General features: G+C 43.7%; 1 protein-coding gene across 2 annotated transcripts in view; it reads left to right on the top strand.

Annotated features, from left to right (window-relative positions):
• Positions 1-13,857, top strand: part of LOC147014776 (E3 ubiquitin-protein ligase RNF103-like) — a 32,332-nt gene extending 18,475 nt beyond the window's left edge. For both annotated transcript variants that reach the window (XM_085853032.1, XM_085853033.1), the window contains exon 5: positions 12,931-13,857. In XM_085853032.1, coding sequence (XP_085709158.1) covers positions 12,931-13,209 — 279 coding nt within the window. In that variant the 3' untranslated portion in view covers positions 13,210-13,857. The remainder of the gene's footprint in view (positions 1-12,930) is intronic.
• Positions 13,858-14,949: the final 1,092 nt, after the last annotated feature.

Genomic DNA, 14,949 nt, shown 5'->3' on the forward strand with positions numbered 1-14,949 from the left:
TCCCTATCCGCTATATGACATCCATTTTGCTCTATATCTTATAGTTTCCATGCTCGGCGACCCATCACCGCCTACCGGCTTGTCTGTTTGTTTGTTTGTTTGTCTGTGTTCAGTATATCTCAAAAAGTTGTTGACGGATCCGGATGAAATTTTGTGGTCAGGTTGGGTGTGTGACAAGGATGAACTGATTAGATTTTGGTGAAGATCTGAATCCGGATCCGACGACTAGAATTTTAAAATTGATTCTTCACCATTGAGAGATAGGGCCAAAAACGATATGTAGCACGATATCTCAAATAGTTGCAGACGGATTCGGACGAAACTTGGTGGACACGTTGGGTGCATGACAAGGAAGAATTGAATCGATTTTGATAAGGATCCAAATCCGGATCCAACTACTAGAATTTTAAAGTGATTCTTCACCATTGGAGAGATAGGGCGAAACCGATATATAGCACGATATGTCAAAAATGTATTGGGCCTGATATGTTCTCATGGATCATGCATTACAGGGCGGAGGTATGCACTCTACCAAGTGCCCTTCTTGTTTTCAGTATAACTATTTTTGGTAGTTGACGATTGAGCTGATCATTGGGGGCTTTATCTTTTTATTTGTAAACAGAAATCTAGACTCTATACCAGCAATGTGGAGGAGATAAACAGCGGAGGGCAGCAGCTTCACAGGTTACTTACAACGATATACACATGTAAGTAATTGGTGCAGGAGGAGGCCATTCGTCCCATCATGCATGTGTTACACCAACATTATAAATTTTCACCCATCCACACATCAGCTACCTACAGGTTCTGCCAATATCCGTGTAGTCCTCCATTTAATAAACCTAGGTAGCTATCTAATTCCAATATAAATCTATCAACTATTTATACTGCCATTACCTTTCTGGATAAATAAATCTGGATATAAATTCTGGATATAAATTCTGGATATAAATCTATCAACTATTTATACTGCCATTACCTTTCTGGAGAGACCATTCCATGCATTAATCACTCTCTGATTGGAAGACTTTTGCCTTATTTCCGGCTTAACTCTCCTCTTGTTTACCCTCAGGCGGTGGCCCCGGTCCTAATTTAATAATGTCCATTCTTCCATCCCCCACTGTCCATTCTTCTGAAAATAACCCTTCTGCACCTGTATTGTCCACACCCTTCATTATCTTAAAGATCTCCATCAGATCCCTACATAGTCATCTCGTGTCTCCTTCAGGCACTCCTCAGCTGAAAGTGGTTAGCCCCAGAACCAGCCTCGTAGCCCTGAACCTTCTCTATGGCAGCTCTATCCCTCCTCAGATATGATGACCAAAACTGCACACAATATTCTAGATGAAGCCTCACTAAATTCCTTTGCAGTATTAACACGAGTTATATTTACCTCCATCACCGAAGGTGAAGGAGGTTACGTTTTCACCCCTGTCTGTCTGTTGGGTCGCCGAAATAGCTGACCCTTATTGTCAGTAATTCTGTCTGTTTGTTTGTCTGTTTCTTTGGATGTTTGTTCGTTTGTCATCAGCATAATTGGTAGTAAATGTGGGTGGATTTTGACCAAACTCAGGTGGAAGGTACAACTTATGACCTAGTGCTTTGGAAATTGTGATGGTTTCTAAGCAATGCTTTGGTGGAAAAAGGGACGCTTTGGTTCCCAAGCAACAATCGAAAAACCTTCAAAATCGGTACCGTTCACACGAAATCAATTCCGAAAGCCATTATCCCACGTCGGGGTATGAAATTTGCCACGAATGATCTCCAGGTGATGCTCTATCAAATATATTCCGGTTTTTGTGATATATGGAATACTTTACCTGCAGCGCTGCCTACAATTAGGGTATGCTCGAAAATTGGCGAAAATTGAAGGCCCCCTAGCGACCAGGTGAGTGCATCGATACGAATGAAACTTTGCAGGTTTATGGTACTTAATGAGTACTACAACTTTGCCTCAGGACATATTGACCGATTTTGCTTAGGTCAGGGGTCAAAGATCAATTAGTGCAAAAATCGATAATATGCGAGAGCTGGAGGTGCCTTCACGCCAACTGCTACTCCTCCTAGGGTTATGGTCGGATGGTCATGAAAATTCACACTAATCGTCTGGAATACATTGTGCACAAACGATCGATCCGGATTTTCGATTTAGATCTAGGTTCACCCACAGCACCCCCTCAAACTATGGGGATTTCCGATTTCAAACCGCATTTTTGGTACTTTTCATTCAAATGGATACCGAGTAGTTATCAGTAGATGGAACTGGATGAGATTTCATATGCATAATCTTAAGGTGATTCCCTATCCGTTATATGACATCCATTTGGCTCTATATCTTATAGTTTCCATACTCGGCGACCCATCGCCACCTACCGGCTTGTCTGTATGTCTGTTTGTCTGTGTGCAGGATATCTCAAAAAGTTGTGGACGGATTCGGATAAAACTTGGTGGACATGTTGTGTGTGTGTGTGTGTGTGTGTGTGTGTGTGTGTGTGTGTGTGTGTGTGTGTGTGTGTGTGTGTGTGTGTATATGTGTATGTATGTATGTGTGTGTGTGTGTGTGTGTGTGTGTATATATGTGTGTGTGTGGCATGGACGAATTGATTTGATTTTGGTGAAGATCTGAATCCGAATCTGGACACGAGGATTATTTAATTGTTGAAGTAATTCTTCACCATTGAGAGATAGGGCCAAAAACGATATATAGCATGTATTTCAAAAATGTATTGGGCATGATATGTTCTTGTGGATCAGGCATTGCGTGGCGGAGGTATGCGCTCTACCGAGTGCCCTTCAAGTTGATTTATGATTAATCCCCCAAACCCCACACCAACCGAAAAACCAGTTCGCTTTACCTATATCTACCTGGCATTGTCCTGTCTGCTCACCCCTCCCCCCCATATACATTATCACCCCCAGATTCTTCTGTATGATGTGCTCCAACACCCTCTCCCCCCCCCCATGCATTATGTAATCTCATGTGTTTTTTTAAAAATTATTTTTACTCATCCCCAGCACATTACATTTCCTGATGTTAAACTGCATCTGCCAATCACTTGCCCAGTCTATAAAGGTATTGACACTTTCCGGAATGATTAATCTGCTCTCTGCCATCTACCTTACCTCTAAGCTTTGAGTCATCTTCAGATTTAGAAAGCTGACTTTTAATTCCCCACGATCCAAATCGTTGATGTAAATTATGAATAATAATGGTCCCAGTATTGATCCCTGAGGTACCCTACTACTTACACCCTCCCAGCCAGACATGCTCCCACTAACAGCCATTCTTTGCTTCCCATCACGAAACCAGTTTCCAATCCAGTAAGTTATCCGACCAGATACTCCGTAAGCCCCCATCTTGGCTAATGACCTTCTATGTGCAGCTATCAGAGGTGCCTCTTGCGGTGGTTGTGCCCCCTAATGCAAGACGGGGGGGGGGGGAAATCTACCCCACTCTTCCCTGCTGCCCGTGTTTGTCAGGGCAGCACAGCCACAGTCAGCGCCAATCAGTCCTCATGGACAGGCACACTCCCTCTCTCTCTCTCATCGGCCACACAAATCCCTCGCACACAAATACTCAAATCACCACACGTCACTCATACACGCATCACATATCCACAACTTTAAGATAATGAAGGGGAGTGACCTCCATCCATCAGTCATCCCCTTTCTCCTCCTCTTAGAGAGACACTAACCTTGGGCCCACCACAACATACATTTACTCAACATGTAAAACTAGCATCATGAGCTCCAGAGCCAGAGGGGGTTTTGTCTGCTGCATGAGATGCGGTGAATGGTTCCATCTGGCCGATACGACTCTCAGTAAACAACCAGACGACACACATACATGGACCTGCGGCTGCAGCGTTTGGCTGAATCCAAACTCAAACCCAAACAACGACGCACCTACACAAGTTCCAGATGCATTACCACCAACCTCATCACTTCCACCCTCATACACTACCACCACCTGCACTCAACCAACCATCACAACCTCAAAACGCACAAATAACCTTGATATCCTCCAATACAACACAGACTGCCTCATCAGCAAGGCCATGAAACTTAAACACTTCGCTTCCACAAACAATATACCAAACAAAACAAGAAAACAAACAAGAACTGCACTCGGCAGAGTGCATACCTCCGCCAGGCTGAACAGTTTACGTTTTGTATCTCACTGATAGGCCGGATATGCATCCGGACCTGAAACAAAATATAATTGGCTTGTTCTTGTCACCTACCCAACTCATTCACCAAGTTTTGTCATAACTCGTCCAACATTTTGAGATATTGTGCTATATATCGTTTTTGGGCCCCATCTCTCAATGGTGAAGAATCACTTTGAAAATTAAAAAAAACATTTCGGATCCGGATCTTCATCGAAATGGAATCAATTTGTCCTTATCGCACGCCCAACCTGTCCACCAAGTTTCATCCAAATCCGTCCATAACTTGAGATATCGTGCTCACAAACAAACAAACAAGCAGTCATAGACTGGTAATTACAAAATCGTCAACTTGACCTCTGACCTTGTCTAATAAAAGCTGTCTCGAGAGAAGGTAGCGACGCAAACCAGAAGTTTCTACGATGGCTCTGTACCAAACCATCAAAAATCGAATGTTTGACCTCACTGTGACCTTGACCTTTGACCGATTTTGACCAAAATCTAATCACCCTCCTGAATCGTGTGGTGTAATTTGACATTGGTAGCTTCTTCCGTTCTCGAGTTATAACTTTTTTTTGGATGTTTGACCTCACTGTGACCTTGACCTTTGACCGATTTGACCAAAATCTAATCAGCGCTAGCCATCACCGTCCTGAATCATGTGGTATAATTTGACATTGGTAGCTTCTTCCGTTCTCGAGTTATCGTGCCTACAAACAAACAAACACACAAACAAACAAGAAGCCAGAATTCCGTTCATAGAACGAAAAATCTTGCCAAACCGAAGCACGTGAAGCGCAAACTGAAACAAATACTTGTGACACATTGATCAGAGTCTATCGCTCGGCGTATAGAGACTTGCGGAAAGAGTTGATTGATAATGATCTAAAGATTAATCTTAAGATTGAAAACTACCAATAATATATGGATGCTAGAGAACGTTCTGTTATCGCAGGAAGCATTTTTGGTTCCTTGACAAACTACAGATCTGGAAAGCACTCATCAAGGGCTTTCATATGAGGTATTACTCGATATGGTACCTAAGATTTGAAAAATTGACCTTGAGGTCAAAACATTTCGATCTCAGGCGCTAACCATGAAGGTCAAGGCTGATCTCCACCAAAAACTTATCAGCTGAGCGCTAAACCATATGCTACATTCCTACAAAGTTTTGAGAAGATTCGATCAAAATTGCTCCCAAAATTAGGGTTTCGTTGAACTCCATGATTTATCACAAAGTGACCTTGACCTTGACCATTATGTGTGCTGAAGGGTATTCCAATAATACTATGATATGTGTAACTACAAGAGATTTCAATGAGAATTGCGCTCTACAGAGTGATTTAAAGGCAAAAAATAGGCAACGCCAAACACTTTTATGAAACAAAGTGACAAACAAACAAATAAACAAACAAATAAATAAACAAACAAACTCACTTACCGACCGATATAATCTTGCCGAAAATTTCTGCAAGATTAACAAACAAACAAACACACAAACAAACAAACAGAAACGGAAGTGATCAATATACTTAAGAAATCTTTAGATTTCGTAAGTAACAAGCAGTCATAGACTGGTACTTACGAAATCGTCAACTTGACCTCTGACCTTGTCGAATAAAAGCTGTCTTTCGACAAGGTAGCGACGCAAACCAGAAGTTTCTACGATGATTCTGTACCAAACCATCAAAAATCGTAACGTCGACCAAAGCAAAAATCTCCATTTCTCCACGCATATATTTAATATTATTTTATCAAAGTTACAAAACCGTAATTTTCGGCCATCCACCAACAATCTTTACATAATCCGACGGCTTAGCGAGTCAGGCATGCGACGATAACCTCTATTGGGGTAAAAAAATGACTTTTAAACACCATCTTTATTGAAAACACTGTCAGCGCGCACACGGAAAACCTTTACGTGATCAACGACACCTCTGCTCGAGCACGCTGCACCACGTGACGAGCTGTGACGCGGCGAGTGAAATATTTTTTTATACAATCTTAAAACGTCTCCAAAACATCCGATTTTTACCAGAATTTCGACAACCCAGTTTTAAGCATCCTAAGCAATCGCAAAAACCGAAGACAAAATTAAAATCAAAGTTAAAACGAACTCGTAACGTCGAGTGAAGCAAAAATACTCCATTTCTCCACGCAATTATTTAATATTATTTTATCAAAGTCACAAAACCGTAATATTCGGCCATTCACCAACAATCTTGACATAATTCGACGGCTTAGCGAGTCAGGCATGCGACGATAACTTTTATTGGGATAAAAAATGACTTTTAAACACCATCTTTATCGAAAACACCATCAGCGCGCACACGAAAAACCATTACGTGACTCAACGCCGCCTCTGCTCGAGTGCGCTGCACCACGTGACGACCCGTGACGCGGCAAGTGAAACATTTTTTTTATACAATTTTAAAACGTCTCCAAAACATCCAATTTGTACCAAAATTTCGACAACCGAGTTTTAAGCGTCCTAAGCGATCGCAAAAACCGAAGACAAAATTAAAATTGAAGTTAAAACGAACTCATAATGTCGACCAAAGCAAAAATACTCCATTTCTCCACATGAATTTATGGAATTATGTTTGACCACACTGACCTTGACCTTTGACCGATTTTGACCAAAATCTAATCAGCGCTAGCCATCACCCTTCTGAATCACGTGGTGTAATTTGACATTGGTAGCTTCTTCCGTTCTCAAGTTATCGTGCCTACAAACAAACACACAAACACACACACAAACAAACAAACAAACAAGCAGTCATAGACTGGTACTTACGAAATCGTCAACTTGACCTCTGACCTTGTCTCATAAAAGCTGTCTCGAGAGAAGGTAGCGACGCAAACCAGAGGTTTCTACGATGATTCTGTACCAAACCATCAAAAATCGAGTGTTTTGGATGTTTGACCTCACTGTGACCTTGACCTTTAACCGATTTTGACCAAAATTTAATCAGCGCTAGCCATCACCCTCCTGAATCACGTGGTGTAATTTGACATTGGTAGCTTCTTCCGTTCTCGTATTATCTGTACCAAACCATCAAAAATCGAATATTTGACCTCACTGTGACCTTGACCTTTGACCGATTTCGTCCAAAATCTAATCAGCACTAGCCATCAGCCTCCTGAATCACGTGGTGTAATTTGACATTGGTAGCTTCTTCCGTTCTCGAGTTATCTGTACCCTCCTCTTCTTCTTCCTCTTTCGGCTTGCTCCCGTTAGGGGTCGCCACAGCGGACCAACTGTCTCCATTTCGCTCTATCCTCCACATCTTCCATTGACACTCCAACCACCCACATGTCCGCCCTCACCGCATCCATGAACCTCTTCTTTGGCCTTCCTCTTCTCCTCCTGCCTGGTGGCTCCATCTTCAACATCCTTCTCCCGATATACTCCGTTTCCCTCCTGTGCACATGTCCAAACCATCTCAATCTCGCCTCTCTCACTTTGTCTCCAAACCGTCCTACCTGTGCTGTCCCTCTAATACACTCATTTCTTATCCTATCCATCCTCGTCACTCCCAACGAGAATCGCAGCATCTTCAACTCTGCCACCTCCAGCTCTGCTTCCTGTCTTTTTGTTAGCGCCACCGCCTCCAAACCATACAACATAGCTGGTCTCACTACCGTCTTGTATACTTTCCCCTTCACTCTTGCAGCGACCCTTCTGTCACAAATCACTCCTGCAACTCTTCTCCACCCACTCCATCCTGCCTGCACTCTCTTTTTCACTTCTCTCCCACACTCTCCGTTACTTTGGACAGTTGATCCCAAGTATTTAAACCAATCCACCTTCCCCACCTCAACTCCTTGCAACTGCACCATACCACCACCCTCCCTTCAGCATCCCTCCACTTCATGTCTCCCATTTCTGCATCCTCTTTCACAAAACCTTCCCCCCCACCCCACCCTCTCCAAACGTCCTTCTTACCCACCCACTCAAAAGTTTCACCTCACCCACCCCCTCAAAGCTTCCCCCCCAACCCACCCCCTCAAAGCTTTTCCACTAAAGTTGAATAATTTTCTGTCAACCCTCGACTCTGCTATTGGACCGGACGCCATCAGCTCACGTGTTCCAAAATCATGCTCTGCTGCTCTTTCACTTCCCCCTCTCAGTCCTTTTCACCCTGTCATTTGCACAAGGTGCTTGGAAATCCACCAACATCACTGCACGACATAAAAAGGTGCAAAAACTGATCCCCTCAACAACTACAGTCCGATCAGCTTTCTTCCAATCATCAGCAAGGTAGTGGAATCCATCATTGTGGTTGATATGAAATCCTTCCTTTTTGTCCAACAACCTCATCTCAGATTACCAAGTTGGTTTCTGACCAGGTCACTCTACCTTGGACATGCTGTTTCTACTCGCCCAACAATGGATGGAGGCCCGCAATGTCAGACATGAGATCAGGGCCGTCTCTCTGGACATATCTCGTGCTTTTGATACAGTCTGGTATCCCGCCTTACTCTCCAAACTCTCTGCCTATGACATCCAAGACAAACTCCACGCATGACTTACTGACTTCCTCTACTCTCATAGCCAATGTGTGGCTCTCAACAGAATACTTTCAATTCCTCTCCCTGTCAAGGATGAAGTGCCCCCAAGGAGGCCTTCTGGACCCAGTCCTATTTCTAATCTTCATCAATAATCTTTCTGACTCTGGAAAATCCCCTTTACCTATTTGCTGATGGCTCCATCCTTTGCTGTAACATCCCTCATCCTTCAGACAGGCAGGCTGCAGCCTCTTCCCTCTGTTCAGATCTTGAAAATATATCACAAGCTGGTCAAACACCTGGAATATAAGTTTCAATCCTGACAAATCTCACTATCTCTCTCCGAAAGGACCATCTGGCAAACCCCATCCATCTACTTTCTTAACAATCCTCTTAAGGAAGTGCAGCCATTCAAATTCCTTGGTCTTACTATCAACCATGATCTTTCTTCGGCAAACCATATTTCAAAGTTGGCCTCCAAAGCCAGCCACCGACTGGGCATCTTCCATCGTACAAACTCCTTCCGTAAAACATCTAATCTCCTATCCACCTACAAGGTCTTCGTCTGCATCTTGATGGAGTGCTGCTCTCCCCTCTGGGATGGCTCCTCTGCCTCACACCTTGCTCAACCTGATGCTGTGAAAACCAAGGCTTTCAATATTATTAGAATCTCCCGCGATGATGCTGTCTCGGGGCTTATCACTTCGCCATCACTGACAGGTTAGTGGTCTCTCTTTCTTCTCGCACCTCCTTTCTGGTCTTGCACCCTCGGCTCTTTTTTGTGCTTTGTCCCACACCCAGGTCCCTGCAGGGTGCACACGGTCCATCACCAACCCGCTTTTGGTGAAATTCCCAAAATCCAAGATCGATGGTCACCTACATTCATTCAATCCACTTTTTCCCAGCTGTGGAACCAACTTCAACATCCTCTTGAATCTCATTCTTCCCTCCAGATGTTCAAGACGGCTGTTCACCACCATATTAGATCATCCCCAATCCAAAACCACGATCTTTTCTCCCCTCGTTAACCACCACTACACCACTCATCACCAAGCTCACCTCCTTCCAAATTTCCAGTTTTTCTCTCCTTAGAGTTTCCTTCTGTATTCATCATGTCCACCCCATATGTCCTTTCCTGCCCCCATTCCTCCCTACTCCCATTCCTTGTCAATGTCTCCCTCTATTTTATCCTTCAACAATGCTTTTGATGCCCCCCCTCTCTTCAACAATGCCCCCCCTCTCTTACCCACACACACACACCAAATAAATATACAAGATGTCACTTTTCACACATCCATGTCATTCTCAAATCACATCACAAATGATAAAAACATGCACACCCAGGCTGAACAGCTTTAGAGCACTTACAGGCACCAACTTCGGGCACCACGAAGAAGCAACATCACCAATATACAAACAGAACATTAAATCAGTCATTGACAACACCAGCTCATGTTGGGCCTCCAACCCATCAAACACGTATCTCAACATCCTACAGCTCATACACAACAGAGCCCTTCATGTCATCACAGGTTGCACATTAACACCACCCATCAAGCACTAGCATACAGAGGGTAAAATGTTAAAAATCGAAGACCACATGGATATGAGAGGTGTGCAGTTCCTTGCAGCTGCAAGTGCCAACCCTAATCTCCTGTGCCTCCACATGTCCAACCACCCACAAACCGTGAGACACATTAGGACTACATCACAAAGACACTACAATGACATCCTTCAAAACATCCCCCCCACTGAACAGCAACAATCACAAAAAACTCTCCCCACTTCACCATAAAGGCAATCAACAACCTGGGCCCCAACAGTATCCTGGCTACTCAACCTTCACTCATCGACGACACAGATAAATCACACCTCAGGTCTGATTGTGTTCACCTTTCACGCCTCCACTGTAAACACCACCCACAGCTTTTACAATACGAGCATCGAATCGACGGCACCACTGACGACACCTGCAACCTCTGCAAGGCCGCACCACACACAAAAACACATTATAGAAGGACTGCATGGTCCTGGCTCCATCAACGCAAGAGCATATTAGATGTGAGAGATCTCCAGGTTACTCCCAGGAGATCGATTGGATATCTCCATGTGCACGGGTTTGTTCAAGCAACTAACTGGGGCTAGTCGACAACAACAACAACAACAACAACCTCTGCAGTACCTTATCAAATACCTTCTGAAAGTCTAGATATACACCACATCCACTGGACTTTCCCCCATCCACACAGTCAGAAACTGCTTCATAGAACTCCAATAAATTTGTTAATCATGACCTTCCTTTTGTAGATCCGTGCTGACTACCTTTAATTAATCTGAATTATTCAAATGGTCCCCATCTGACCCCTAATTAACATCTTCAATATCTTCCCTGCAGCTCAAGTTAAGCTAACAGGTGTATCGTTCGCTATTCTTCTCTGCAACGTTTCTTAAATAAGAGTTGCATTTAATAATCTCCAATCCTCTGGTACTGTGCTGACTCCAACGAGCTGTTAAGAGGATCAATTTGGAACGGGACACAAGGACGAGGCACACAAGTGGATGAGTGTCTGAAGGGATCGAGGGGTTTCCTTCTGATAATGGGAGTTTTGTGAGTTTTCACAGTCGTGTCTCTCGCCACTCTGACTTGGTCGGAGACTGGGGAACATTAGAATGAGCTCCGACCGACCGATCATCCGTCCACGTACTTTTGTGTTCACGATATTTCAAGAAACGTTGAACATTCAGCTTTCATATAGCAGATATCTATCCCTCATGACATTATCGCAACCTGATTACATCACAGCCGCGATTGGCTGAATGATGTCACCACGGCAACCATCTCTCGGTAACTTGGCTTGCGTACGCGATATTTTTCATATTGCACAGGTCTATTCCTCGTACCACCCAAGAGCCGGGGGACTGAGAGTATCAGCTCCTTGTTTCCTCAGATTTGATGTTGAAGTAATCCCACAGGAATTCGAACCTTTAATGTGTTTGGATACTCAGTATCACATTTGGCACACTGAGCTCGAACATCTACAGTTTCTTAAACTTTAAAACAACCAGTCATAGACTGGTACTTACGAAATCGTCAACTTGACCTCTGACCTTGTCTAATAAAAGCTGTCTCTAGAGAAGGTAGCAACGCAAACCAGAAATTTATACGATGATTCTGTACCAAACCATCAAAAATCGAATGTTTGACCTCACTGTGACCTTGACCTTTGACCGATTTTGACCAAAATCTAATCAGCGCTAGCCATCACCCTCCTGAATCACGTGGTGTAATTTGACATTGGTAGCTTCTTCCGATCTCGAGTTGTCGTGCCTACAAACAAACACACATACACACACACAAACACAAACACACAAACAGATGATGGAAGTCATCAATATACTTCCGAAATCTTTAGATTTCGTAAGTAATAAAATAAATATTCTGTCCACCAAAAGTTCTGCCCCTGTCTCACCTTGCCCACATGTCTCTATTTCTTGTGTCCCACATGTATCTGTTCCACCCTGCTAACGGTCTCTTTTTATCCTTTTCCCAGTAAAATTTAGCTCTTGCATCATCATAGACACACTATTGTTGGTTTAAAAAAATCTTTAATTCTTTATTTTATACTTGGAACTGGTCTGACCGATTGGGTATTGTTTGTTTTGGTTTTTTTTTTTTGGTTATTTTTAGGTTTCATGCAGTATGAGATGAATGAATTTTGTTGTTGTTGTCATATTAGATAAAGCTGGTATTCTGAGCTGACAGAATTGTTCACAGGTATCATACAGTCAGTCCTTTGAGTTGTCCAGTTTGATTGTAGAGCCGACTAGCGACTGTCATCCTGGTGCTTCGCAGGTGCAGGACGCTTCATCAATGAGTGCGCCATCCCATGGAGCGGATAATAAGCCAGCCAGCTCACCTGCTGGCATTCTCTGTTAGACGATTTAAAAAAAAATCCCATCGAACCTTTCAAAACGAGGTCTTGATGTACCTGGGTGCTTTGGCGGCGCCCTATGATGGAGTAGTGACCTGTCCTATGTAAATTTTTCAGCTTCAGAAATTCTCATGACAGGTCATTCTCAACGCCCTTGAGGAGTATGCAAACAACAAAAAAGTAAATAAAAATTATTGCAATAAATAGATCATTCCGGCGAACAACTCGCACTTAGAACATTATAAAGACGTGTGAATCCTTCATCGACAAGCTGCTTGATGCCCCCCTTGAAGTCTTTAATTATTTTATTTTTTCAGGTTGGTCGGCCTTCTCGGAGAGAGACATCCAAGGCATGCAGTACCTCCTGGGTGGCATGCAGTGAATGTGCTGAGATGTGGCCACCCATCGTGATGCAGTCACCCACGTGTGTCATCTGCCTCGAGCTGTTCTCCTGTGGCTGTCGAATCACAGCGCTGCCCTGCGGACACGCCTTCCACCATCAATGCATTCTTAGGTGGTTGTACAACAGTCGTCACTGCTGCCCCATCTGTCGTCACCCGGCTTATCAGGCCAGATCCATCGGACCGTCCGACTGACCGTCCGCTGGGTTTGCATCCCGCAAGCCTTCGTCCCATCATCCATCTCGTTTCATTCTGCTCCATTAATTTGCGGTGTCTAACATACATGGCTTTTGTGTAACCTTCCAGTTTTGCATTTTACAGTCTATCATTTGTAAAATCATTACAACAGTTCATGCGTAATGGCATTCAGGACAGGGGTTCCAACGAACAAACAAAAATGAAGATGAGTTTCGTTTTTGTTTGAAACAAATGAAAAAAAAAATGCCGAGATGATTGGTACGAGTGCAGTATGAGGCAATAAACTCTCCTATCATTGCGTGCCGAAGGCCGGTGTTTATCTGTTCCGTTGTGGGGCATCCAACTTTGTCTCGTACCTCAAACACAAATTCCTTGGTTTTTCGACTACATCATGCACTTACCCATGCTGCACCTTCGTTTCAGACTCCCATTTTGTTTGTTGGAGAACACGACCTGATAAATAAGAGTGAATGCTATTTGCTGTTCAAAAGGTATTGCCCCCCTCCCCCCCCCATTTAGGTTTATTGAAAATTTGATCGGTTTATCTTCCCACTCTATTTCCTCGCACTGTTTGCTGCCCTTCCATGAGTTCCATCCTTTGTGGGTGGAAAATGGAACCAACAAATAAATAGAAACGAATGTTGACACTTTTGACATAGTTTGCGTTCCGGGGCCTCTCCGGCCGTTAAAACGCAGCCGACGTGAGCGGTTCATCCTACTCTCTCGACGCGGTCACCTTTTGCCGTGTCTACAGTTATAACTCTCTCTCTCTCTCTCTCTCTCTCTCGCTCTCTCTCTCTCTCTCTCTCTCTCTCTCTCTCTCTCTCTCTCTCTCTCTCTCTCTCTCTCTCTCTCTCTCTCTCTCTCTCTCTCTCTCTCTCTCTCTCTCTCTCTCTCTCTCTCTCTCTCTCTCTCTCTCTCTCTCTCTCTCTCTCTCTCTCTCTCTCTCTCTCTCGCTCTTTATTTTGCAATGTAATGTTTACAAAACTCGAACAATTCGAAATTTGCTTTTGGCTACATTTGCCTCCGTTTTGTTGAGACATTCATTCCATTGGAAGTTGCAGTTTTTGGGATAAGCGTGTAGGTATTATTGTAGTGTGACCAAACTAAAGAAATTGGTCTCTATATGGAATGTGAAATGCTTGGGTTTGAGCCAAGCTCCAAACTCCATCGTAGATGTTCGACGCAATCATTGTCTCATCAAATGGGGCAAGAATGGCGTTTTAATGGTTTCTGATGAAAAGAGAAACCTTCATTTGCGATAAGTCACCCATCATTCACCCGTTTTATCCATACTCTTGCTGTATTGCACTTCCCAAGTTGGTACCTTTTGGCTTCGTGTTTTCTTCAACACAACCTTCGATCGCAACTTCTCGGGCCTGTTGTGGAAGGCTGTGATTTATGTTGCAGCATCTGATCGTTTTGTTTCCTTGGTTTGACGACTTGAGCGAGTCTGCCTGAACGGCACACTGCCTCCCTTCCAGAACATCATCGCTGCTTTCCCAAGCTGTGCTGCACCCGAAAAACTTGTTCGTGCTTCACACCAATCGTCAAGCAGGTGCAGGCACAGTGCTCATTCACCATTTTGTGTTTCTATTTAAGCGTTGGACAGGTTTTCGTAGAAATAACAAATCGAATAAAGTTGTTAGTTCGAATGAGAAAAGGGGAAAATTTGTCTTTTTTTTTTTTAGGGGGGGGGGGTGGAACGGAATCCTCCCGGGCCTCAAAGACGTTGTG

Source organism: Eptatretus burgeri, chromosome 13 (genome assembly GCF_056783735.1).
Source record: "Eptatretus burgeri isolate ZD-2024b chromosome 13, Ebu_testis_v1, whole genome shotgun sequence".
NCBI classification, from domain to species: domain Eukaryota; kingdom Metazoa; phylum Chordata; class Myxini; order Myxiniformes; family Myxinidae; genus Eptatretus; species Eptatretus burgeri.